Source organism: Symphodus melops (assembly GCF_947650265.1).
Source record: "Symphodus melops genome assembly, chromosome: 10".
In the NCBI taxonomy this organism is placed as follows: Eukaryota; Metazoa; Chordata; class Actinopteri; order Labriformes; family Labridae; genus Symphodus; species Symphodus melops.
Window position 1 is genome coordinate 5,195,688 of NC_136700.1, and position 27,176 is coordinate 5,222,863.

The 27,176-nt window shown below is 41.7% G+C and overlaps 1 protein-coding gene across 1 annotated transcript in view; it reads left to right on the plus strand.

Annotated features, from left to right (window-relative positions):
- The window catches only part of LOC306830880 (1,4-alpha-glucan-branching enzyme-like), a 70,411-nt gene that overhangs the window by 2,579 nt on the left and 40,656 nt on the right, over positions 1–27,176 (plus strand). The window contains 6 exon segments of the mRNA XM_079354607.1: positions 7,705–7,874; positions 10,513–10,628; positions 12,853–12,978; positions 14,170–14,305; positions 17,399–17,489; positions 19,078–19,287. Of these exon segments, the coding sequence (XP_079210733.1) occupies positions 7,705–7,874; positions 10,513–10,628; positions 12,853–12,978; positions 14,170–14,305; positions 17,399–17,489; positions 19,078–19,287 (849 nt within the window).

Consider the following 27,176-nt stretch of genomic DNA (forward strand, 5'->3'; position numbering starts at 1 on the left):
TCTTTTCTAAAAAATGGAGTGTAATGGTTTTTGGTTCCAAGCAGGCAATGATAATGATCTAAAGCTCACATTTCTACGGTGTCTGTTCAGGGTTGGGTCGACGCAGAAACCAGGTCTTAAAAACTCGGCTTAGGGGCCGTATAGTTGAATCCATTTTCATGACTGTGTCAGATGGTGTCTCTAATGTGGCAGGTAAGGGACCACCTGCTTTGTATTTGAAGCATGTTAGCACGGCTCCAGCCTCGCAGAGAGATGAGCGTGTCAGTTCCATCTCAGACACAGCTTGCTATTGTTAGGCTTTGTGGAGCCCTGCGCCTCTCTCAAACCCTCGTCTGGATGATGAATCTCACACATATATTATTTTACATATAGGATCACTGCTGCGTGAAGGTTAATTCTTGATAAGCCCCTGGTGTTCTCAGGCCCACAGTCCAAACAGCACATCATGAACACAGGCAGAGAAATCAGGAGCTTTCTCAGGCTGAGGGTGTCACGCTGAGTCTCCATGCAGAGCTGCACGCTGCCAAGAATTCAAATGGCTTATCAGAAATAGACCTATGACCAGACTGACTGGTTCTTCAGATTTCCCTGCCATGTTAAGGCTCAAGGCTGCCCACATATCAGGTCTGCTGAACTTTGGTTCACACCAGATACTGCCGCTCATGCACAGACAGTGAAAATCATTGCAGCAGATTTCACAGGTATCCCATTTTAATGAGTTATTCCGTGGTTGCGGGCGGCTCATTTTTTTAATCAGGATGCTGGTTTCCGATTGATTGTTACAACAACCGTTGATACCGCACGCAGGTTACAGGCCCAGTGAGCAGTGCTCTGTTGACATGCATCATTATTTACCCTTCCTGTTGCGAAAGTCTGCAGGAAGTGCTGCTCGGTTTTTGCAGCTCATGGCACCATGAATCTCCTAAATTGGACCAAATGAAAGTGGGGAGCATTGGGACTGCTGCTTATTAAGGCAAAGAGTTTGTGCAAAGAGTTGAGTGTGTCATCACAACTCATTTCAAAGTGAAAATACAGCAGAAAGTCTGACTCTTGTGCTTGTGATGGTGATGCAATATATTTGAGCCAAACTGATTATTGACTTTGAAGTGATGAGGATTACCGATGGATGTGCGCTGACTGAAAACTAATGAGCTGATGGACAAGAATTTCAGATGCGTTTGGGGAAAAAAGAATCTTACACTTCCTTGGTTTATATCAGTTATTAAAGTGACAGAATTATATTTCTGCATGTTGATATGCATTGTTCAAAAGTGGCTTTTACAGCATTTATTTCCCATCACCTTGCTTGAGGGTCGTCATAGCTTTGAGGTTAGCAGGGAATTGTAGCTTTCATCAATCAACCTCTCGGCAACAGCTCAGGTCCCTCTTCAGCCTCATTAAGGCACTTTGTCAAAGAAGGACATTAATGACATTATTTGAAAGTCACCTTGCCGCCGGGCTGTATTGAAGCCCTTTCGGCTTCGACTTTCTGAAATCCGCAGACGAGAAGATTTTTCCTCCTTGTGTTTCTGCAGGCTGATGCAGACTGTCCTGACACCTCTGTGCTTCAGCTGTCACTGTCAGTCATACACAAAGCATCAGACCTGAACACTCACTCTAAATTTAGACGCCTGATTGTCTAACAGTGAGTGTAAGAACAGGTTGCACAGTTCAGCTGCTCCATGGGGAGAATATTGGAAAAATAGATAAGTTTGACTGAAGATTTCAAACTGTGACTGTAAATGAGTGAAATAAGAGCTGAATGTTACAGATGGGTTCAGGGGATCGATTTTCTATTGTTAGCATCGTCTCAGCACTTTATATTAGGGCTGCACAGTCAATCACATCTTATATTGTTATTGCAATATGAGCCTTGTTTTACATGATCTCACACCATTTTCATGCAGCCAGAGGAAACTCAGGCGAGCTATCACGTAGCCTCAGAGTAATTGTTATGAATGTAGTGGTAAAAAAACCACCAGAAAACATTTACTCTATCTATCTGTATATAGATTCTTTAATATCAGTTCGCACTTCCCATCATTATCACAATATTGAAAACAACAGTACTGCACATCACATTTTTTTTTCTAATATAGTGCAGGCCTACCATAAAAATAGACGATATAGTCAATATTAATTTGTTATTGTAATATAAAAAAGTTAATTACCTATATTTAAGCTTATAGAAGCTCACAGCATTTGTTCAGGAAGCTGACAAGCTCAGGAAGAAAAGATACCACAGTGTGACTTTTGTTTAAATTGTTTACAGGCCGACATCAGAAAGTGTTCTGTGCACAGTATGTGTGTTTAAAAGCTCAACGCAGGACAACGCAGGAAGGAACCAGAAAGGAACTGAGTCTTTCCTAAAATAAGACGAGTGCTGCTTCTCTCTTCCTCCCATCTCCCCCCCGGAGGTTTAGAAACTGCATACAGGTGTTGTTTATCTTCACAATATTGTCATCATCATGAAAACGCTAAAGACTTTAACTATCCTGAGGCCACCGAGAGATTTTGGCGTCACTTAACAACCAATTCTGAGAATATAATATGATGTATCCAAAGTTGTTTTTCTCAATGTGACCAGCCCAGAGATTAATTTGACTGATGATGAAGTTTAGGAACTCTCTAGAAAACAAGGCAGAATTCCAGTTTGGCTGACGTTAGACTGGCAGCCAAAGGTATTGGCTGAAACCATCCTGACTATGTTGAGCATACTCGTGTTTACCAAAAGAATGAATCCAAAGTTTGTTGCTACATAGTTAATGCAGGTTGTTTTGCAGTGGAGGGGAAAAATGTCAGCTGGAGTTCCAACTGCTGGTGGCGAAAGTTGGAGCCCCTAAAAAATGGAGACGAAATGGACGTGAGGCAGGTGTCGATCAGTGACGTCTTCTCAAGGAAGTTTTAAAGAGTCAAAATTGGTGGTCTGATAAGTTTATGGCCCTGATGCAAAAATGTGTAGACTGTTTCACCTATAAGTAATCTGCAGAGGTTCTTAGGACATTGGTGCAACTGGTTTCCACTTTTTCATTCAACATTTCTCGCACCGTCCAGCATAGACGTGACGGTGCATTGCTTCTTTGACCCTAAAAGGCTTTTTCAGGATTTTTTTTTTTGGACCTCCCCGTGGCTTTAAATAAGAAATCTTACCCTCCTGTATCTGCAGATGATCAATCTCCTGCAGCTTCTCACCCTGCATCTGAGCCAAAGTCTGTTTCTCCAGCTGTTTCTGAGTGTCTCTTCTCTTGCTCAGGAGAGTGTCCCCCAGCTGGTCCGCCGTCTCGAGCTCCCTCTGAGCCTCAGCTTTCTCATCAATGATATCTTTACTGACACACCTTCTCAAGCACACCTCAGACCTTTGCTTTGACTCTCAGAAGATGTACATGCATGGCCATCTGATAAGCTTTCTCTTGTGCCTCCTGAGCCTTCGTCTTATCTTTTACCATTGACTTCTCCACAGCTCCCACTTTGAGGGCCTTCATTGTGACAGCCCGAGTCTTTAGTACGAGCAAGACGTTTCTATTTACGAAGTTGTGAATCAACAACAGTGGATGAACATGATCCAATTTGCAGCCCTCTAAAAACAAGAACAACTTGTCAATCTATGGAACAATAAGAACTAAAAGAGTTTGAGAAGAGCTAAAAATACGTCTGACACTGAACTGATTCAGGGATTTGAGAGTTTGTTGATGTCTGTCACTTACAATGTTGCTGTGAGCAACAAATATCGGTGGGTTTAATGTCTCAGTGGTGCCGTGTGATATTTCTCCCCAGTATCTTTCTAGATAAAGAACAGTTACCCAAACCAAGAGATAAGAGAGCCAGGACTGTAATCTGTGACTCACATCTATAATCTCCTGCTGCTCTATTACCACCAAATACGAGACAGGACAAAACTCTTTTGTCATTTCTGTCTGCAGGGATTAGTCGTGCACTACCTGACAATGGGCAGCAGTGTTTCCAGGTGAAGCTGAGTTAATGCTTAGTTTTCTTGAGAGCGTATGATCAGTCTCTCTGGTTTCATAATGTCTCTTATTAATCTTTAGATGTTTTGTTGCTTTCATTAAGCAGCTATAGTAATTAAAGTAGGTAACAGTTCTAATAGGTGAAGTTTATAGTGACGAAGCCACACAGTTTATTATCAGCACACTCCACAGATTTGTACTCCGTGTGCTTTACACATCCACAGGGTTAGTTTGTCTGCTGGCACCTCATTGTCTTGTTTTCTTGTTGTAGCCAAACGTGACCATATTCGGAGCAGCAATGAGTAGATTACCAACTGCACATGTAAAACCTTAATGGAAATTACCCCGGTAACAACCTGTCAATCACAGGGCGGACACTCTAAAGCATTGCCTGGGATTTAAAGATGCAGACCGAAGACTGCAGTGGAGAAATAATCAGAGCAACTTTTTATATAGGGATGCTGGGTACATGTACTGAAATGCCATCAGGCCTGACGGGTTTTAGAATACCGTAAATTCCGTACTATTGAGCGCACCTGGATATAAGCCGCACCGGCTAAAAATAAGTAAATAAATGTATTTGTACATATATAAGCCGCACTTGATTATAAGCCGCAGGTGTCCACGCTATAACAAGAGGTATTTACACAGACGTAGGCTACCGGTAACATCCGCAAATACTGTAGCGTCCGTACGGACGTTAAAGGAGCGTTCAAATATTAATAACTTTTAATAACCCGATCACTGTCGGCCGTGACCACGCCGTTTACAGCAGAGAGCAACACATAACTTGCCGTAACAATCCAACTCTCTCCCCCAGCGTTCTCTCATACAGCCACTCAACACGTTCTCGCTGGTGCATTCACTGACTCTCCACATAATCGGAATTATGAACACATTATCAACTACTGACTTTACAACATGAGCCGTTACAATACGAAGCCTAGCCGACGGTGTCTGTAACACGGCTGATGAAAAAGATGACCGTAATATATTTCACAAGAAAAAGTCCATCCATTCACTGCCTCAGAATGACTTCATTACTCACTTCCTCAGTCTCTGTTGTCGCTGTCAGTGTCATCTTAACGTGCAGCAGCTCTGTTAGCTTCTTTGACAGCCAGGTCGATCGCCTTTAACTTGAAAGCTGCATCATATGTATTTCTCCGTGTGTTTTCCATCATGAGGGTGCGTGCATGAAGCGCAAAATGACTGATATTAAGATCCGACGTGACGAAGTCAAATGTTTTTGCGGCAGAAGCTCATTGTCCCCCATAAAAAATCCATGCATTAGCCGCACCGGAGTAGAAGCCGCAGTGCTCGAAGTGTGAGAAAAAAGTAGCGGCTTATAGTCCGGAATTTACGGTAGTACAAATACTTAAAAGATGGTATAGTTGAATTCGGGCTGGTAAATTAAAAATAAATAAATAATGGAAACCGACATTCAGGAAGATGCTTTTCACCATTAGATAGGAGCACTTCAACAATCTGAGGTCAATATTTCTGTGGTTGTTGTATTCAAGTCTTTTAACGACTGTGTACCAAATAGGACACGCATATATTTATTATTTGTTTGGCAAATTTGTGAATAAGAGTTTGCTGTAGTTTAAGCTTGGATTTAAAGAATAATAATTTTGACGTTAGATCTGGTAAAACGGCATTAATGGCTTTGAAGTATCTTTAAATCTACAGAGAAATGTGACAAGCTCAACTGAAGAAAGGACGACAACAGATATAAAAGGAGCATTGACTTGCCTTCATTAGGAATTCAGGGCCAGCACTCAGGGGAAAAAAAAAAAAAAGACTTGCCATATGTGATGAAATGGTCACACTCTGAGACTCTGCTCTTTGCAGTTTGATGGGAGAATTTTCAGGGTAAATGTTGCCTATGGATACCAGGAGGAGCCATGTGCTGGATATTGTGTATAAAGACAGGGGACATGGTGTGAGGACGTGTTACCTGAGCAAGGATGAAGAGTGACAACATCAGAATAAGAAGTGTAGATCAGGACATAGAGGACAGTTTTGGACTGGTCATTTATGATGGGGAAAATAAATCTGAGTTTGGAGGCTTCCTATAGGTCCAACTCTTCTAGTGTCTTCCTGAAATAAATTGTTGCATGGTTCGTCTGTGATATGTGGCCTGATCTCTCCTCCTCAACTGGAAACAGACACAGGAGATGTGCGGTGAATACTGCATCCATACAGGATTTTTGGCTCTCTATTCCCATCGGTCAACCTTCTGGAACTCATTTGTTGTAATCATGGGCATGACTTTCATGCCTATTAATGCTGTGGCAGTGGAGCTTTTGCCATGTGTGAATCATCCTTTTGTCCTTCCTTTCAGCATATTTTTTGAAATAGTGACAAAGTGGCAAAGCAGGCATGTGGCAGCATTGGTTGGACTTTAAAGGTTTACATTTGGCAAGCTCTGTCTGCCTCCACTCTTCTCAACACAGGGAGCAGCTGCTGAGAAATCGCACTGTTACTTCAGCCCATCATCACTCGCCCCCGGGCATTCACAGGCTGGTCTGAGCTTGGCTTCAGGGCTATAGGGGAGAGTGCACTTAACTTAGCTGGCTGAAAGACACTTTGTGTTTCAGGGGGGATCTGATATGGACACCAGCTGGCTGCAGGAACTTAAGTGAGATAAATTGCAAAGCAGTTAGCCTATCCTTCCCAGTCCAATGTTACAGACAGAGGTTTATCTCCTGGGATATGACTGAAGTCACAAGATCTTCAGGAAATGAAGGAGATTTGCATCCTGAGGTAAAACCTTAAAGAGATAACGTTAGCATGGAAATACTGATAATAATAATGCTTCATGGCATGTGCTGCAGTATCTCTATGATGTCAATATGGGAATGTTTTACCAGAAGAATTAAAGGTCCCATATTCTGCTTTTTCTGCTTTTGTGTGCACTTCAGTGAGTTTTTCAGGTTTCTTGTGCATGTTTAGGCACTTCTATGTGCAAAAATTTAAAGTCTGCGGAAACGCGGTTTCTCCTACGTCCTCCCGTTAGCAGTAGCATTAGCTGCATGAAACGCTCGGTCCCTCGCCCCTCTCGTTGAAAATTGAAATGTGACATCACTCTGTGATGATAATAATTACAGCAAGCTCATGCTGCTCTGCTTAGCGCAACAGTCTGCGTTCCCAATATGGTAAAAGGGGCGGGACATCTCCCAGAACAGAGTCGAACGACAGACCAATTACGAGAGAGCAGATCGGACCAATCAGATCAGACTTGGCACACTGGGGACCCTGCTCTTGGGGGATTCTCAGTGTTAGACACACAGATGAGAGAGCCTACATGGAGCGGTCGCACAATAAAACAAACACTTTTTTCAAACATTAGCAATTGTTAATGTACTTTAATAAATGCATTATCCTGCTCTTTCAGGGCAGAATATGGGACTTTTAATAACTGACAATCTGATGTAGCATGTTTCTTAGAGATCCTGAAGTCGTGGACACTCAGACAGAAAACTGGATCTCTCCCTATTTTCTATTCTTACTGTCCATTTTACATGCTTAACACAGACTTGAGTGCAGCTCATGTTCTAAAGGATTGCCAACATAGGCATTCTGGGAAATGGAGGAGGAGGGAAGTAGATTCAGAGGAGACAGCTTGATGCTTTTGGAGTAAACACACAGACACTGCGTTAACACTGCATGTATTTCTACCCAGCTGTGGATGTGTCATTGAACTCATACAGTCCTGTGTGTTTCCTGTGGGTTGAAGGTATGATCTGCTACAGAAGCAGCTTTTCCAGCTGGAGGAGGCAGAAGGTGGCTTTGACCAGTTTACACGCAGCTACCAGAACTTCGGTGTGCAGCGACGGGCTGACGGCAGCCTCTTTTTCCAGGAGTGGGCTCCGGCTGCAGAGGCCCTCTTTCTCGCCGGTGACTTCAGTAAGTACCCCGAGGAGAATTGTCAGCTCCTGAACAACACGACAGCACTGTTATATCCATGTTTCACTGTGGCTTTCACTGGGTTGTATTACTGCTCTGTTTTTAAGCACACAAGTCCTGTGATTCCCAACATGGATGTGATCAGCCTGAAATGAAAGCTGATTGGTGGCACTGTAACCTTGTGTTCATTGTATATTCCTATGAATGGGTCGTTTAGAAAATAATGAGTCTTTCATGAAAAGAATCCTCCAATATGTAACGCTCACCAGGAGTCCTCTTTGTTTTTTGAAGAAGCCAATATGCTACACTCCAGTTTTAAACAATCAATTTGATTTAAGAAATCGTATTGCTTAAAAGAAAATGAAACATTAACACTTATTTAAATCCACTGTCTGGACCAGAGAAGAAAGAGAGATTTCAGTACGAACAGAAAGGTTGCATATCTTCATGGTGCATTAAATAAGAAATTTGATATTTCTGCACCTTTGAACACAAAAGCGCCAGAAATTAGGATATGTAGAGAGCCGCGCTACAAGGGTATCAGCCCTTTTGATCAACCAACCTGGGAGTAGGAAAATGTGGAAAATATTGATTACGCAGGATAAACTTGCATACTGAAGGGGCTTCTTTTGAATGTGGGAGTGTTTGTTAATATTTTAGTAGCTGGTTATTTCATCATCGCCTGCAAAGTTGTTGAGAGAGTGCAACCTCTGTGTTTGCACTGAAATCTCCGCTCCCTGCGGTCTCAACTTTGAAAGTGATTTCAGGTTAATAGTCTTTTGAATGTTATTTTCAGTGAATGTGGGATGTGAGAATGTGGCGAAGTTATTTATTTTTGTCATCATTAACAAGATTAACTGAGACTCGCTTTCATCTATCAAACAGATATGCATAGGACTACAAGCTCCCGGTGTCATTATCTTTCTTTTGGAACATTTTCTCCGTCCTTTATCAAATGTATGAATGCATTGAGCTCCTTTACACGTGCCAGAAGTCGTTGATAATTCTCAATGGACAAACACACAGAATATAATAAAGACGGGATCAAAAGAAGGATGGTGAAAGAATGCTCTCAAAAAGCATGGCCACACAACAGCACAAACACTTCCCTCTGTGCCAGTCTGAACCCTGCAGGTTACGATAAAGGAGAGCAAATGCTAATAGTGATACCCTCAGATTGATTCTGTGTGCCAAACCGGATATTTGTCAATTTGTTTATTGTCCCTCCACATTTTTTGTGCTTGTTAGTTCGGTTCCTGCCATCCCCCCTTTCTATATTTCTCCTCTTCCTTTTTTAATTATCTACCAGGACCTTGGGCAGCAGCTCAATTCCAACATTCAATTCTGTGAGAGATTACATTTTGACACGGCTCAGTCATATTATTTGATTTCAATTTCATAGTAAATGTGGAAACAGCCCAGCAGCCCTAGTCATGAATATGGTGCAGGTTGGATGCATAATGCACAGTTGTTGGTTTTTTTATTTATTTATTTTTTCTGAGGAGTTTAAAAGAAGGGAGATAAATAAATTGTAAAAGAATATGACTTGGCCTGCATGTAAAAAGTGCTGGTGTCGTGCCCGGTCACTCCTGGAGCATCTCCTGTGATTCATTTTCCATCCTGCTGTTGTTTTGGCTCATGAATAGCAAGCAGATATGGATTACTGAATAAAAACAACGCCCTAAATTGACGTGCCAAGGTGGTTGCTTTATAATGGATGCTTTGTGTCCTGATACATTCGTGTCTGTCAATGACAATTGGTTTTGGGGTTTCAGCAGATTATGAATGTAATGTGTCTCTGCTGTTCCCTCAGAGATATAATTCAATGAGCAGTGAAGAGGCATTTTATCAGTTTTTCTTTCAGATGATGGAGTCTGCTGCTTTACTCACTGTTTGAAAAGTCACAGGATAGAGGAGAGTGGAGTGCACAAACAACCAAGAAGAATGACCTGAGAGGGTTTAGATGAGAGGGACAAAATGTGTAAAGACCCTCTGTGATGCGGACATTTCTAGAAGAGCCACATTGTTGACGATCTACTAAAACAGTTTGAAGCATGAGGCAACACATTATAATAAGGAAGAATGTAACAGTTAATTTTTTTATTTTGATAATAAAATGAGTGCTTTAAAGCCGGAGGGTTGGATGTTGGACTTCGGTGACCCCTAGTGGTCAATCAAAAAACACAAAAAGCGAAAATAATAAAGCGGATACAATCCTATTTCTCTATAAACGGCAAACGCCAAAAACAAAATGTAAGACGTTTCTGTGTACCACATTGAGGTCATAAAGAGTCATTTATATTAACCAGTCTTGTTACTGCGCTGCTGCTGTACTCTCCGCAGTACTCCATGTTTAGGACAGCATTGTACGGAGAACCTGTTAGTGGCTAACTTGCACAATGGCAGAAGACGAGAGCTAATTGTTTAGAACAGTGATTTGCTACCGGGTGATCATGACCTCACGTTTGTCAACAACATGTAGGATTTAAAGTAACAGACAGAATTGTTCCCTGATTTGTGCTCCTCTGTTGGCTATTTATAAATCACATCTCTCCACTCATGAAAACGGATGTTTCGCTCTTTTGTTGTTAAATAATTAATTTGATCTGTTTAAATCCTCTCCGTGTTCGCCTCATAGATGACTGGAACAAATTCTCCCACCCCTACACCAAGAAAGAATTTGGCAAATGGGAACTGCTTCTGCCGCCAAAGCCCGACAAGTCTCCAGCTGTGGATCACAACACCAAACTCAAGGTAGAGAACACCACATCGTCATACCCGTTTTCACGCTCTCAGCAGGTCTGTTCTTGCCACGCTGGTGCGAGGACGTGTCACTGTAATGCACCGGGGAGATTCCCTGTCATGTGTGGTGTCTTATGAACCACGTAGAAGCCTGGCGTGTCGCCGTCAACAACATGTCATACTCTCGGCACACAGGAGGGAGATTAGTGTATATCTGCTCGGTGGAAAGGGAGCTACACCTGAGGAGTCCAACAAAGGGATTTTATTTCAGCTTCTGTGTACTATACAGCAAGTTTCCCTCAGGACTTTATGTGGTGTGTGGTGTGTTCAAAGTGGATACAGTCAGATCTTTATTTAGCTTTAGTAAATAATTCATCAGGGTTAAATGTAAAAGACGCACCTCCCATTATGCATTTCATCGCAAGCAAGCAGGATGAGGATGAGGATGAGAAATAATCCTGAAATGAGATGCCAGGAGTGGAATGGATGGAATCATGGCGCCGCTCTCCTTGGGACCGGGTCATCGCTGGCACACTCCTGCGCCCTGGACAGGCTGCCCGGCTCCCATTGTCAGCGGAGGTCAGTCTAAGGACGATAAGAAGCAGATGGAAACGCTGGCACCTGGCCTTTCCTTGTGCACCCCCGCTGCCTGGGAATGGCTGTCTTGCTGTGAGCTCCACTTTAGAATTAGTTCCACAGCACTCCCTCGTGGAGGCACAAGCCCGGCCCCAATCGCTCTCGTGTAGAGCAGCTTGCCCTCCCATTCCCTTTGTTCGGGGCCCAATTTGTCTCCATAAACAAGCTGAGTTCTTTTGTGGGTACAGTTTTTACAATGAACTCTTAATGTGAGAGTTTGAAAGACTTTGGAGAAGTAAACCAAAGTATTATCTAAGTGATTTTAAAAGCCTCTTTGTCATCCACACCTAACTTCCCACATAGCGCCTGGTTCTTAGTTGTTTTTCCCGCTCATGCATCCTCTCAGCCTGCCCAGCAGTCTGATTCGTCTTTAATGTGCCTAATGTTGGCCAATTTGTCTGAAGGACCAGCTCTGTCAGACTTTATGCCAGTCCATTTATCCAACTATCTTTTTCTAATCCTCTAAACTGTGAAGCATGTCATAAGAGGAGCCAGGCAACTCACCCTCAGGTGGCCTGGCCGTAATGAAAAAACCCCAGAGGGGGGTCTGGCCGACGTCTCGCAGGCAGGTGGCATTGGAACAGTCATTACTTCACAACAGTGGCCAGAATTAGTTGGGTTCTAATGCTCGTTTCTGCAGGGGACAAAACAGGGCGAACACACACTGTGGGTAACACTACAGAATCGATTTCTTGGTGGCTTTTTCTCACTCTCACGCTGGCTTTTTCCTTTCTTATTTGGATGATGGAGGCACACTAACTCTTCAGTTGGATTTCTAAACTATACTTATTTGACCCCCTTCCATTCCTCAATTGCAGACATAATAGATGAGAGGCAAAGGATAATGATTTACATTTCCTGGTTTTCTAAATTGCTCCCTGGCTCAAATCCCCTCTGAAGATGTGGCCAGCGAGCCGCTGTGTTAAAATCAACAGTTATGCTCACTAGAATAAAACACAGCACTATTAGCATTGAATCGAGACTCCCCGACAAGTTTTCGTGTCAATACTGCGGCTTTTTCTCCCCCGGACCGTGTGATGTCTTCAGTGCTCTCTGGGAGCCCAGTATAGTATTAAAGAAGGATGCAAGTTTTGCATCGGCGTGGGGGCGGCTTTCATGTGACACATTTGAAAAATGTTTCTTCTATCGGTAGAGCTATCTGCACAATCTTTCCTGAATAATGGATGGCGAGTAACTGCACAGTTTTATGATGTAAGCATTTCATGGCTGGAAGATGTAAATAAATGCTGACTTTAAATTTACATACATCCAGGCACGGAAACGCAAAGGGCTCACAGAGGACTTTAAAAAAACAGAAGAAAAGAAATCACGGGACACTTTAAAGTTTCACTTTTTCTTTTCACGTCCTTCTAAATTTTTTATGATGCGTTTCATCTCCCTTCTTATGTTATGAATCAACATTTCCAAAGCTACAGTGTTTTTATGTTGACCATATCTTCAGTCCACTTTGGAATAAAGTGTTTGTCCCCTTCCTCTCGGTTTCTGTAAATTGCCTTTTGTGTCATTTAAATGTCCCCTGTCTTTGTCATTGTTTAAGTGCCCTTGCTGTAACATAACACTCATTTGTCTCAATTCCCAGGTGGTAGTTCACACCGATACAGGAGAGCGTCTGTACCGGATCTCACCCTGGGCAAAATATGTGAACAGGGAGGAGAAAAGCATTGTCTATGACTGGGTTCACTGGGACCCTCCTCATCCATACAGAGTAAGTCGCCATGGTAATGCTCTCTCCCCAGGCTTTAGTCCATTTTATTTGTTTTTGATGGACTCTGTTCCTGATATGAAAAAAAAGAACTATGATTTAAAATCTGGTAAAGACAGGGCAAGTTTATTTATATATCACATTTCAACAATGAGGCAATTCAAATTGCTTCACACAAGACATCAAAAGCATCATGACAGAGAAAAAAAAAAGATTCATTGATGTAGAACATTTAGAAATCACTGAAGTTATTCAAACTTGAAGTAAAAATATTTAAAATAAAATTAATTGAAGTAAGAATATATAAAGACTTAACAGTTACTGTGTAGAGTGAAAGATTCAAATCTTTAATAAAATAGTTTAGTTAAAGCTGTAAACCGTTGAGTCTTTAACCTGGATTTAAAAGAGCTGCGACTTTCAGCAGAGCTGCACTTTTCTAGGAGTTTGTTCCAGATATAAGGAGCATAGAAACTGAAAGCTGCTTCTCCATGTGTGGTGGAGTAAATGTAAGATTTGATGAACAGTAGTGCAGAATTTTCTTTCGTTGGGGCCCTGGTTTGTTTGTCACCTGTTTCTAGGATCAAAATGTAAAGAGGTGTGATTAAGCTAATGTTCGCTGCAGCGTTCAACTCACAGTACGGTTCCATTTTGAAATCAGCCATACCAGCCGTTGTGGACACTGGTGATGTGGCTGCACCGTGCTGCTGATTTGAGAGGCTCTGACTGCGTCTTAATACTACTTGACACCCTGAGCACAAAAGTGCATACAAGCAAAACAATAAGAGGCCGTTAAAGACCACCTTGCTTTCTATATCGCTTGTAATTTGTCACCATTTTAATTAGAGGAACCCTTTTACTGGCGGTATATGCACTTTATTTACAAGTGGCTGAATCATGTACTTCAAATGGAGGGTTCAAAAGGCCTGCTGGGTAGCCATCAGGAAATTAGTTCTATGTGTAAAATAAATCCCTCTCCCGTTGTGTAACACAGACTGTGAATCAGGAATCCTTTAATATTTAACATGCACAGCCCATTTTCAGCCTCTGTGGTAATATTGCTGCAGAGACGTGAAGAACCCACAGTGTGTCTTTGACCTTTTGCTTCATAATTACTTACTAAAATCTATGCTATATTTAGTCACTTTTTAGAAAGAAGTGCTGGGCTCTCGTCATTTTTTTTGGTTTTCTCTCCAGCAAATCCATCCTCGGCCCAAGAAGCCCACGAGCCTGCGAATATACGAGGCCCACGTGGGCATCGCTTCACCTGAGGGGAAGATCGCCTCGTACGCTAACTTCACCACCAACGTTCTGCCTCGCATCAAAGATCTGGGTAAGAGACGACACAAAATGAACTCTCTTCCTTAAAGCCGTCTTTCATTACTTGGTCTGTTTAAGTCCCCAAGACCATAGAAAGTGCTCTGCAGCTACCCCGAGGTGGTCTTCTTATTTCAAGTGTCCGTCAACTTGAGAACATTTTAAATCCATTCCAGTCAAATTCAGACAGGGAGGACATCTCTAAGGTGGTATTTGTATGAACCTCTTCACATCAGATCAGAGCCAACAATAGGCGCCGGAAAAAAACAATAGCTGAGGGGTTTGAGATTCATGTTTTTATATCCGCCAGTGTCCTGTGCCATCTCCGTCAGCCCTGGTCCATAACCCAGCAGACATGCCGCGCTGCTCGGAGAGCCGCTCTTCCTCCAGCAGCTCTATTTTCAGTGGCAGACCTGTCACACTCCCTCTGCACAAAAGCACATCAGCAAGTCAACATCCTGTTTACTGGCATGACCTGCAGGGATCGAGCTGTGTTTTGTAAGGAGGGCTCCACAGCACCAGTCACACAGCACACAGCAGTTAAGGCTCCAAAAGTGACAACTTGTTTGTATTTGCATGATCGTTCCTCAGACAACAGAGGACACAAGCTTTCTCCCTGCACCTTTTAGCATTCAGTAAATCAGCACACAGACTTTGACAAAGAGAAGCATTAAGGGAGTTTTAATCATGATGCATTTTTCACAATTAGTGGAGTCATTTTCATTTATGTACAGGATTGCAAAAGACATCTTGAATACATGTTTCACATTTCATCCTACACATTTATGCATTCTTTGAAAAAAAAAAAATTACAAAAGATCTAAATCTTCATTTTTACAAACAGATTTTTCTGGGTATTAAACGTGGAATCCTTTACCTGCACAGCTCAAACTGGATCTGGATGAGATCATTTTAAAGCATCTCTGTATGGTAGTCACATGGGATATTTTAATTCATGTTCACCTGGTTTTATTTTGTTATATTTTATTTCCTGTATTCTGTCCTTTTTTTATATATTGTTGAGCATCACAGAACTCTACACAGCTCAGCCTCAGATAATCGGATCAAGGACTTCTAACCATCCCACACAGAAAAATCCAAACTTCTTCAGGGAAAGGCTCTGCAGCTGAAAGGCTGTGGGACATTATTCTCTTACATATCAGATCAGCTTGTTTTTTTTTCTACTGTGTCTTGTGTTGAGTTGAGTGCATTTTAAAAGCCCACCTGAGGACAGGCATTGCTGATCAGCTTCGGCTGTAAGTGCTGAGTGTGGCATGGCTTGACGTGGCTTAATGTGTGTACTATACAAACAAACAGAACACATTTCTTTATTAGAAATGATAGTTTCTTAAATGAAAATATCAGCTGCTTTCAAAAAATTTAACAAGTCTGGAAAAAGGGAAAAAAAACCCTGCAAACTACATCACAATGCATGGATTAGCGTTTAATCAAAATGTATTATAAATATATAAAGTAGCCATTGTTTTACCCAGCATGATATCTACGATCTCATTCTGATCCACCTCTGATTTGTCAGTTTTGACTCTTTTTAATGTCACTGTGAACATTTTCTGGTAATATGCATTTATCTTAACAAGACAAAGTTAAAGTTCTAAAGCAGACAGGGGAAATGAAAACTGATCATAATACCGCTTTTTATTCTGCCCCTACTTTATAAAATAAAAGAGGCAAGTGACTTCCCAGGGATGATTTAAACACCAAATAAAACGTAAAACATTAACCAATTAATATTAAATGATATTGTAATGTTATCATGAATATTGAATATGAGAATAAGTTTGGCTTTGTGGTTGACTCTATCAGGCTGCCTGAGGGCACAGCACATAGTGTTTTTTACTTTACAGTACAATAAAAGAGAGAAGTATTTTTTGCCACAGAATCGTCATGGATACCGCCATGGTCCGTTCTCAACCAACGTAGTTTTGACCGTGTTAGGATAACACTGAGTGCTGTTGATGCCTTGGGGAAAAAAATGTAATTTTCTAAACCTTTAGTATTGGATACTTTTTTTTTAACAGAGTACTACCAATGATATGTCCCCTTTCCATTCATCCTCCAAAAAAACCCCTGTTGAAACGTGAGAAAAAATCCCTGTGATTCTCTCCTTTCTTCTTCTCCGACTGCTCTCATTATACGTGCAGCTCATTAACAGGGATGTCTAATTCATTTTCTAAATAACTGGACTTGTGATAAAGAGCCCGGTTCAAACAAGACTTTCACCCTACAGTTCAGATGCCTGCCTTGGTTTGTAATCCTTCCTGTCTGTATTGTGGCCTTATTTTGCATTCAGGTGGAGCCTGCTGCTCTGACATTATGAAAAGTCTCAAATATGACGTGCACAGCAAACCAGCAGCAATCTGATAAATATTGTTTCCCTCCTTGTGCCATCCTGTTTGGATGGAAAGAGTAAACGCTGTCAAAGAATCACCTGCAGCAGCTCAGGGAGTCGGCTCAATAGGATTCTCTGGGAGGCTAAACTCCAGCGTCTCTAGTGACGCCTGCCTTTGCCTGCCATTTCATTTCCCTGACAGTGGAGAGACTTTATATATAAATACAAAAAAGACAAACCTCCCTTCACCCTAGTGCTTTGTCACACTCCCTCAGAAGCCAAACATTTCTTTTCTCTTTCCAGCCTGAAAGAAGCAGCGATATAAATAAACAAATGTGCTCCACACAACAGTGAGAAACCGCAGGGCGTCCCTCTAGAGTGCTCAGTGGCACTTTAAAAGCCTGTTGTTCTCTTATTCATAGAAGCAGTTTTTCTAGGTCCTTTTGAAATGCCGTACATGACCTCCTGACTCTGATAGCTGGTGTTTCCCTGTTGCCACGGCTTGTCTTTACGGCTCCAGAGCCTGGTGTCAGAACGGAAACGCCCGCAGCTCAAATCCACAGCCTGACTGACAGGGGTCAAAAAGTCTTCATGTTTGCAGATACTACCTGTACCAACTGAATGTGAACAGACTAGGATGGGAATGTATTTCAAGATCATGTTGTTTATGCTTCAAAGTCATCCGCTCTCATTACTTTCCCAGTAATCATTTGCACCTCTTCATGTCGTCTCTCCTGCGCTCTGTCGTCTGTTCTCCAGGTTACAACTGTATCCAGCTGATGGCTATCATGGAGCACGCCTATTATGCAAGCTTTGGATATCAGATTACTAGTTTCTTTGCTGCTTCCAGGTAACTGCACATCAATATTAATAGGATTTATGTATTGTTTCACACTTGATTGCAGAGTTGTCATGTTTCATAAAAAGCCTGTAAAGCATTAGTGATCACCTCTGAGCTATTCAGAATATACCCCCTCCCCCATATTTATGCTATTTATAGATAATGCATTTCTGCATTAGCTATTCCGTTTATTTGCATACTGTAATTACCTGTCGGTGTTATTTTTGTTGTTACTAGTAGAATTGTCCATTCTAATACTGTAATAAATTGACCCTGAGGAATCGATGCTTCACACACTGTACGTGGTGGGAAGACAAAAGCTAGTGTGAGTTTGCATCAATCGTTTGCATCATGCGTTTGTTTACATAAACCTTTGAAGTGTCTTTTTTTTTTTTTTTTTTATTGGAACAAAGATTGTCTACTTTGACTTTAAACATTGAAGAGTTTGGCTCGGCTGTGTTTCCAGCAGCTCAAAATGTGTTTCCAACCTCATCAAAAACCTTTTCCAGGAAAACTCTTGGCTCCGTTTTTTTTTTAATTTTTTTAAGTCAAACAGCCCCATCAGTTCTGCTAAAGTATTCAGGAATAAAATTTGAAGATTATACATTTGGGGTGCATCTTTTCTTTATTTGTAGTGTCTCACATGGCCGTTATCCCACTCAGAGCGCCTTGCCCCTAAGGTATACTAAAACAGTTTTAGAGAAGAATCTAACTGAGCAACTTCCCATCTCATAAAAATTCCCCTCAAATCAAGGTTAGAAAAGTCTGACACCGGCAATAATCTCCCTGTAAATCCATTTGCTGTAAATCCGGAGAGTGGAGGGAGTTGTAGATAAAGATGGGCCGGTCTTAGTATTTATCTTCTCTCAAAAATTCCTCCTTCCTCGCACATAGTGGAGCAGAGACCCAGAGTGTAATGTATATAGTGTAATTTCACCCATGATTGATCTCTCAGTGTCATTTAAAACCTGAGCGCTGGAGTACCAGGGAGCAGGGCAACACTGTCACTATGTGTTCTGTTTTGCAGGGAAGTTGATGTTATGATAGCTGTAAGGACAGACAGGACGTTATGTGACTTTATAAGAAGTGTGTGCTTAAGGTATATGTGTCTGTAATGGCGGTATGAAGGCACTGACCTTTTTTATTAACCTTTAAATAATATGAAGGACTTCAGAGGAGTGGGTGAACTTTTGCCAAATGACCCAGGAAGTAGGTTGAATTTGGAAAAACATTTTAACGTCTCCCATAAAACACAACTTTAAGAGTGTCTAACAACTATGCTGTGATGAATTTCCAACGGAAACGGGATAGAACCAATCACAAGACAGTAGGCGGGACATAACGTTAACATTTCAATGTCTCTTTTTCCCTTTGTCATGACTCGTGTGAAACACTTGAATTCGATAGGCTCATTAGCTTCATCTCAGCTTTTTGATTGGACGAAAATGAGTAAGCACCCCTTAGTGCAGGATGAGTCATCAGACATTTGAAACATTTTACAGGATGATAAAATTAAGATATCAAAATACTCAGATTTGTTTTCGTGCTCAAGAGATGTTGAACCTTTACAAATGTGTACTGGTGTCTGTGTTTGCAGTCGGTACGGTTCCCCTGATGAGCTGAAGCAGCTGATAGACGTGGCTCACTCGATGGGCATCGTGGTGCTGCTGGACGTTGTTCACAGCCACGCCTCAAAGAACTGTGAGGACGGCCTGAACGGATTCGACGGCTCCGACTCGTGTTTCTTCCACTCTCTGCCCAGAGGGCAGCACAGCCTGTGGGACAGCCGCCTTTTCAACTACTCCAGGTACCTCATCGTCATAGTAACACAAGCCGAGGATGTCACTCACACAAACAGCAGTTGTCAAAAGTAAACTCATGTTTTAAAGAAATATTAATAACCTATGGGCTCTTCTTCCAAGCATATATCTGTATTTACCAGACTGTCTGTTTATCAAGATTGAATGAAAATCATGATCATCACACCACCTACGTATCGTCCATAAAGATGAAAGAAGATAAACAAGCTGTTTATTTAGCATCATTATGCTTTAAGTTTCTGGCATGGATTTATGTTGTGCAGTGATGTACGATGTATTTTTAGATGTGCGCTGGAGCATACGGTTAAAGACGTGTTTTTTTTTTTGTTCGTTTTTTTTAAGTCAATTTGATGCATCAGTTTCGACAGCTGTAACTTTTATTTTCAAAAAGGTGTCAGAAACCGTCCTAGGGAACATTAACGACTGAATGTTTTTCTGGAGGTTGGGAGAGCTTTGACATTTCGCACAGAAAACTGTAATGTTTGAAATCCTGATACCTTTAGTTAATGATGGAGAGTAACCGTGACCATGCATCTGCTCCACAGGTAGGAACAGAAAATGTACCTGAACCCAGCACCGTTCTGAATTTACTTTTGTCTTTGACTTGATTCTGCTTTAACTGAAATGGGGCGGCTGTGGCTCAGCTGGTCGCTCATCCAGAGGGTCAGGGTTTGACCCCCAGCAGCCGTCATGTCTGATGTGGCTGCAGGAGCCTCTTCACTCTAAGTTGCTCCTGCTGCTTGGTCTTCGGTACATGCATATGAATGGGATTAGTTAGTTCTGATGGGCACTTTACATAACAACCTGTGCCATCAGTGTGTGAATGGGTAGGTGTGACATGTCTGCATGTCAAAAGCATTTGAGTGGTCTGCAGACGAGAACAGCTCTATACAAGCTTAAGTCCATTTTACATTTACCAAATGTTATTATATCTCATACCTTTTTCTTTTTTTTTTTCTGAGCCTTTAAGAGCTTCCACGATGTAAAAGCAAGAAACCCCTCACTGTTAACTACGATTTTATCTCCAGTCCACCTTATGTTCTATCAATGGCAATTCACAGCACCATTTAGCTGTGACTGATGAAGCCACGCTTCCCAGAAAGATTTAAATTCAGCCATGTCTGCTTCTTAAATGCAAATATTTTCCCCTTTGAAACAAGGTTGATAAATGAGCCCTGAGGTTTCAGAGGTTCTGACTTTAAAACAAATATGTCGAAGCAACATATGAACAGACTGATAGATGAGACCATGTGGGAGCTGTCATGCCACTCTTTATATTTTCTCAGCCTGTCTGATACTGTGCAATGTGTTGAAGGTCAAAAGCAAGACATGATCTCAGAATGACAGATTACATCTCTCACCATAATGGCCGTGCCGTCGGGTTCACTGTTAATCGGATATTCCTGAGGCGTTAAAAGGACTATTAGTGGAAAATGTTAGTTTCCTCAAATGCTCTTGATTTTTTTTTTTCTACTTTTTTTTACACATTTAGCCAGACAGGTGTTGAATTTTAATGCATTTTGAGTAATGATTGGATGTTACAGTGTTGGCAGGCTTAACTAATCTTCATATTTTGGCTTATTATAAAAGTGAGAGAAAAATCATAAAAGTTCTTAAATCGCAGGCTGTTTGGTGACTCTGCTGGAGCTCACTGTAAACAGTGACTATTGATTGGACTTGTTGTAGGCCTGTTAATTAAGTGCCTCTTCTCTCCTGTGTACAGAGAAAATGATCCCAGCACGCATTAAAGGAACAGCCACGGTTGAGTCTTTAAAATGCCTTTTTTAAAAAGTAGCTTTTAATAAGTGTGTTTGTGTGCCGCAGCATTTCCCAATACATACAATGTTTAGTGTCAGGCGTGGGGGCTATAATAAGAGAACAAGGTCCTTCTTTCATTAGTTATTGAACTCTCGTCATATCCGAAGCCCTCATTAAACACGGTGCAGACATATGTCACGGCTGGGAGGCATATGAGGAGCCATTTGTTAAAGCCCAAAGGAGCTCCACAATGTCAACGCCCGTCCATTTGTCTTGTCTGCCTCTCTCAGGTTGTTTGGGCATGTCGTTTGTGTCGAGCTCTTCTGCTGCCCCCTTTGGAAGGAAATGAAGCTCAGATCTGAGCGAAAATCCCGGCCTGTTTTTAATCAAGCAGCCCTGCTATCAGCCATCACACTGTGACCATGATGTTCTTATTAGGGTGACAGAAGCAGACGGATGCTGACTGTCAAAGCAAAGATATCGTTTCCTTACAGATGACTCTTCTGCGCCGCTTCCAAGTCTGCATCTTTATCGAACAGCTCCTCTTTTTAGTTTGCATTTTTATTCAACTTTTCCACACACAAAGTTGAACTGAGAGAATGCTGATTCAAAAGGTGCCTGATATGTAATTGTTAACTCAAGTGCCCTCGAAGTCAAAGGCGACTGCATTAGAAGACATTCTGGAGACCTGTCTCTGAAGATACTGTGTGTCAGGAGGTTCTATGCACTTCTTTCCACAATACGTCTTCTCCTTCTGCATCAAAGCCTTTTTAATTGGATCAATCATTTGATTATAAAGGTGGAAAAGGTGATTAATTCTTCACTTGAGTCAGATTTGAGGTGATCTGCTCAAAGTGCCCTTGAAGTATCAAAGGACTGCTATTGAAATCTACTAACCACAGAAAAAAAAAACCTTTTCTTCACTTTGAATCATTAAGTACATTTTATGGAAATATGTAAGATACCAATGCAGACGTTCAACTGCTCTTCATGTGATAAGCACAAACTAACATGGGGATGCCCGTGTTTCTTTCCTAAAACCTTTTCAAAGATGTAAAAGTCACCTTGAGGCGGCGACCGAATGAGCGGAGCTCACTGTTCGGTGGCAGTCAAAGAAGCTGTGTTGTTCTGCAGATCAGGGTCTTCAGATGTGAGAGTTCTGAGAAGCTTGATGTGGGCTCGTTTCTCTAATCCCCCACCACCTCTCTCTGGATCATTTGCATCCATTTTTTATCAATCTTTTTGTGAATTCTTAAGATACGGAAAATAGGCCTCAGGCCAGGCTTTTGAAACGCTGTTAAACTCTTCTCCATGTTCTCATGCGGAGAGATCGACCCTGTGTTTGAGGAGGAGGGAGCGATAATTCTCTCTTTGACTAGATTATTTTGAGTGTTTTTATAGGCGTTCAAATATTTGTTAATGATGTGTGGATGGGACAAAACAAATGTTTTGATTGTGAATGTTTCTGTGCGTCTGTGTCGCTTTGATCCTTAAAGAAGGATGAAATGACAAAGTGAAAGAAGCACTGCAACAATGTGAAGTGTAAAGACCTGAAAAACCATCAAATAATGAAGGTTCTCTGATGTATATTATTGGGCTAAAGTCAGTGTTTTTTTTCTTTGTAATGCACATACAAATCTGATTTGTCATGCAGGTTTCATTACTTTAAACGATTGTTCTTTCATATTTTTTACGACACTTGACGGAGAAATTTCACACACTCTTTTCAGTACCAAATAACAGACAGAGTTTTCCTTACTCGTGACATCTGACTGATCTTTATGCATTTTAACTTCTCAGCTTTACTGTACGTTGCAAGCAGTTGGCCGTTCAATGTGTCAGCCAAGCAGCCTTGAAATGGTGAAATTCTAAAATAACAGAAGTGTACACAAGAGACTACATGTAGGGAAGCAAAGAATCATCCTGCTGATAAATGACAGGTTTTTATTTTAAAGAAGCAGAGCAGAAACCATCACAAAATAAAAATCTATCTCCGTCTCCCTTTGGAACATTTTTCAAGACTTTGGTCCTGACGTCAGCCTGATGAGGCTGTAAAACAAGCACACAGATGTGTTAACATAGTAAGCATAATATCGTGGGGTATTTAACAGCATCTAATGAGCTTGATGTTTCTGTAGGTGGACATGGACTCTGGTTGAGTAGGTTCTGGTGCTGTAGGTTCTTAATGGAACCAGTGGGTGGGCACCTGTAACCTGCCTCTGTCCAGTGGTCTAATGTTATAGAGCTTGGATTACAGTCATGTGTACAGCAGATAGAATTTTCTGGTAATCATATGAATAAAGTTACAGAGGCAGGTGAAGTTGACCTAAGAGTTCATACTGCTCTTTGACTTGTGCTTGAGATATGGCTCAGTGTTGTAACTGCACTGAGCTAACAGCTCGCTAACATTTCTGAATTTCCACATTAACAAATAAAGAGGAACCATTGCCATCTGTGGCTCCTTCTCCCATTGATACTTATCACTCTCGGGAATGTTATTACCTTGAGCAACGCCTGTAGGCTACACCCTCCCTGATGACTGTCTGCCAAGTTCTGGCACACCTCCACTTTTAACTAACCAATCCCAAGGGCTCAGCACGTTGACGCACATAAGGGCTTCCAAAAACATTTCAGATTTAATAGGCAGTTGAACATCTACGTTGACCTAACAAAACATCTGACCCTGTAAATTCAGTAAATCCAAAGTGCAACAGAAATATGGTTTCCTGGCAAAGGCCTGAAGCTAAAGTATTTCTGTGCTTCTCAAGAATGCAGACCAAAAGGCCTTGCTGCTGTATGGTATACGAAAATGAGAAACTCTCCAATTTGATGGCTGAATTTGCGAATTATATTGCCAAAGACTGAAAATTCAGGCAATTTAGTCTAAATAATTCACAAACACAATATAAGATCAGTGGATTTGATGCACGTTGGGTATGAAGTCATTCAGAATATATTTATTGTGTTTGTCTGACATTTATATTTTCTATCCCAGAACTTCATGCATGCATTTACAGTATATGATCCTCTGCTATAAAAGCCTGTCTGGTTGGACATCTACTGATACAAGAACCAGCAGATAGGACCGTTTTTTTGGGACATAATGTATTCCATCTAAATGCCAACAGATTTAAGTAATTTCTGGCTCTACATGTTTTCTGCTCTAAAGTTAGGATGGTCAATTTTTCTCAGGTAAAGGTCATCTGAAAATCTGCAGGGAAGTCCAATCCTGTCTGTGCCAGCAGGACATGGAGGAACCAATCAGAGTTAGTGCTATGCATTTACATACTTGCCCATAATAGATTATATTATGGCGTCCAGATTGCCATATCTTTTTTTTTTTTTTAAAAACGTCATTGATTATGCAGGAGAAACTCCTGAGAGATATCCTGATTCTGCTCAAATGTGGTGCATCGGTGAGAAAACTGAGATGGGGGGGGGGGGGGAAGTGGCATGGCAGACAGGAATTGAAATGTGAAAGGCAGGAGGTACAGGGTGATACTAATTACAGGTTGCTAAACATACAAACAGTCTCACAGGCAGCAAAATATCCCTCCTGGGATGACAAGTAAAAGCAGCTCGCTGCCAGGCAGCCTACAGTAAGCCAGACACAAAACACAGAAATCCAGGGACAGTGAGAGGCAGAGCGTTTACCCTGAGAGGCTGCCTGCATCAGCACACTGTCTGTAAGGATGCTTTACAATGTGCTCCAAAGGGAAGACATGTTGTTCTGGTCCTCGTGTACATATATCTAGTCAAAAAAAGTAAGAGACGTGTAGCACATTGAAAACCACTGGCAAATTATGTCAAGAATGTAGACGGCTGTGTGGTGTTAATTTATCCACACTCTGAATGAATAATTCCTCAGTTGAATAAATAAAAATATCAAACTTATAGCAGGAATTTTGAATTTATTGGAGGTGTCTCTCCTGTCATCGTCGGTGTCCTGCCTGTATTAACCACTGCAGGGATTGGTAGAAACATTAAATGAGGCACCTTATTTGTCCTTTTTGGTCCAACAAATGCCCGCCATCCATCCAGCTGTCAAGCTTCGTTGTTTGAGCATCACACTTCTGCTGGAATGACCTGTCAGCCTCTGGAATTTATTTGCTCCTATCTGCAGCTTACCTGTGGTGTGGTGAAAACAGGGACTTAAATCTTTCCCTCTGCCATCATGACAATTTGCCTTGACCTGATATGCAAAATTGACTTCTAGAAACAAACACAGCATGTTCCTGTATCGGCTCTGCGTGCACCACAACATAAATACTGTAATGTGGGTCACAGCGGATGTTCTGCTGGAGGAGGAAATAAGCTCTGATAAGGAGCAACTAAGCATGAAGCAGACGCGGGGAAAGAGTCGGTTGTTTGAATTGGCTTGTAGTGACTTTTGTAGCTGCAGTTTGTGCTTGCAGGTAAAACACGGCACCTATGATAGATTACCTTATCTTTCTCTACAAGCAGCAATATTAGAGCTTTACTCTATTAGTGTTCTCTAAGCAGGTTTCTCTGTCATTGCACAACTTTAGCACGAGGACGCTGCAATATGCAACTTGCATGAGTATTAACACCACAGGCCGAGTGATAACTTCATTGAACTGCACAGATAAGCGGGGATTGCATCGGGTATAGAGATCTACTTTCCCACTGTAATTGGACTTGATGATGAATGGCATTGTGGGTCCTAATGTGGCAGTACGGTTTCATCTCAGGCCTCTGGCTCTCACTGGCTATTATCTCCATCCCGTGAGGATACATTGTGTCTGAGCCTTTGTTGGCTCTGCGCAGTGGAGTGGAGGACCTAATCTATTTATCACAGGGTCTGCGTGACCACCCAGCCAGGCTGCTATATCGGATCATACCAGGCTCCCTTGTGCTGGTCCTCAGGGGAAGGAGGAAGCGCCGATGTAACATGCGGCTTCACACCTGTCAAACAGAGCTGAGGTTGGTCATCCCTGAGGAATGGAGCACAGACAGCAATGCATTTAAATGTACTTTGTGTCATGGCTTACTTGGTGCCCCAAAAAATCTGGGCTTTAGTCTTCTGCCATGGAGGATGTAATCCTCAGCATTAAGTGTGTGAACATTCAGGGTTTGAATCAATGATACGATTTAAAGAAGAGGTACTACTAAGAACAAGAACAGTCGAGTGTTTTGATGGGTTTTTGTATTTCAAGATTTTACAGAAGTGTTGTTGAAGCATGAACTCCTCGCTGCTCCAACAACTTTTTGACATGATGAAATTGCATCATTCAAGCAAAAAATGTCAAACTGCCCCTCAGTGTGGTGTCAAAACTGGAAAAAAAAAACAAATGAAATTCAGTATCTAACTTTTTTTATTTCAGGGTCTGGAGCAGCTTTTCAAAGTTCTATTGTAGATAGATATACAGAGAGCTGAAGAGAAATGAAAACTCCCAGATGATCTTCTAACAGTAATCTTTTAATAATGCACTTTTCTAAAGATGACGCCTCACAGTCAAACTCTTCTGGTTCACTTGTTTTGTCTCGGCAGGGATTGTAAATATTTCAGAGGTTCTGTTTTTAGTGCATTGGATGAACACAATTTCCCACAAGCCCGAGACCAGTACAAGAAAGACTTCATTGTCGTGACAGTGCAGTTTCTGTGTTGTTATTTTATGTTTTTGAACTGATTTGGTCTTGTTCATACAATTACTCACCACACTTCCTCCAACAGAAACAATAAAAACCAATATTTTTTTTTTCTTACACAACACTGCAAACGACAAAACTTGACTGTGCAGAGATGATCTGACTTGGGATTTTCAGTCTAAGCTCACATTGAGTCATTGTCGCGTCATTCGCCTCGCATCCTCTGAGCTTTGCTTCCTCTTTCAAACATTGCAATCTGTGCACGATGTTCCCTTTGTGGCTCACCTCATAGGCACAACCAAATCTTGAGTTTTAACCGACGTTTCCATGGAGACACTGCGCTGAATGGAGAGAGGTGAGGTGCGTGGAGTACTTTGCCTTGAGTGGCTGTTCAGATCCAGATGACTCTTCCATCGCTCAGTTGGAAACGGGGACGGGGGCCATTTATCCACCTCAATCCACCCCCTCCAACACATGCATTTTTTTTTTTTTTTTGCACAGCAACTAA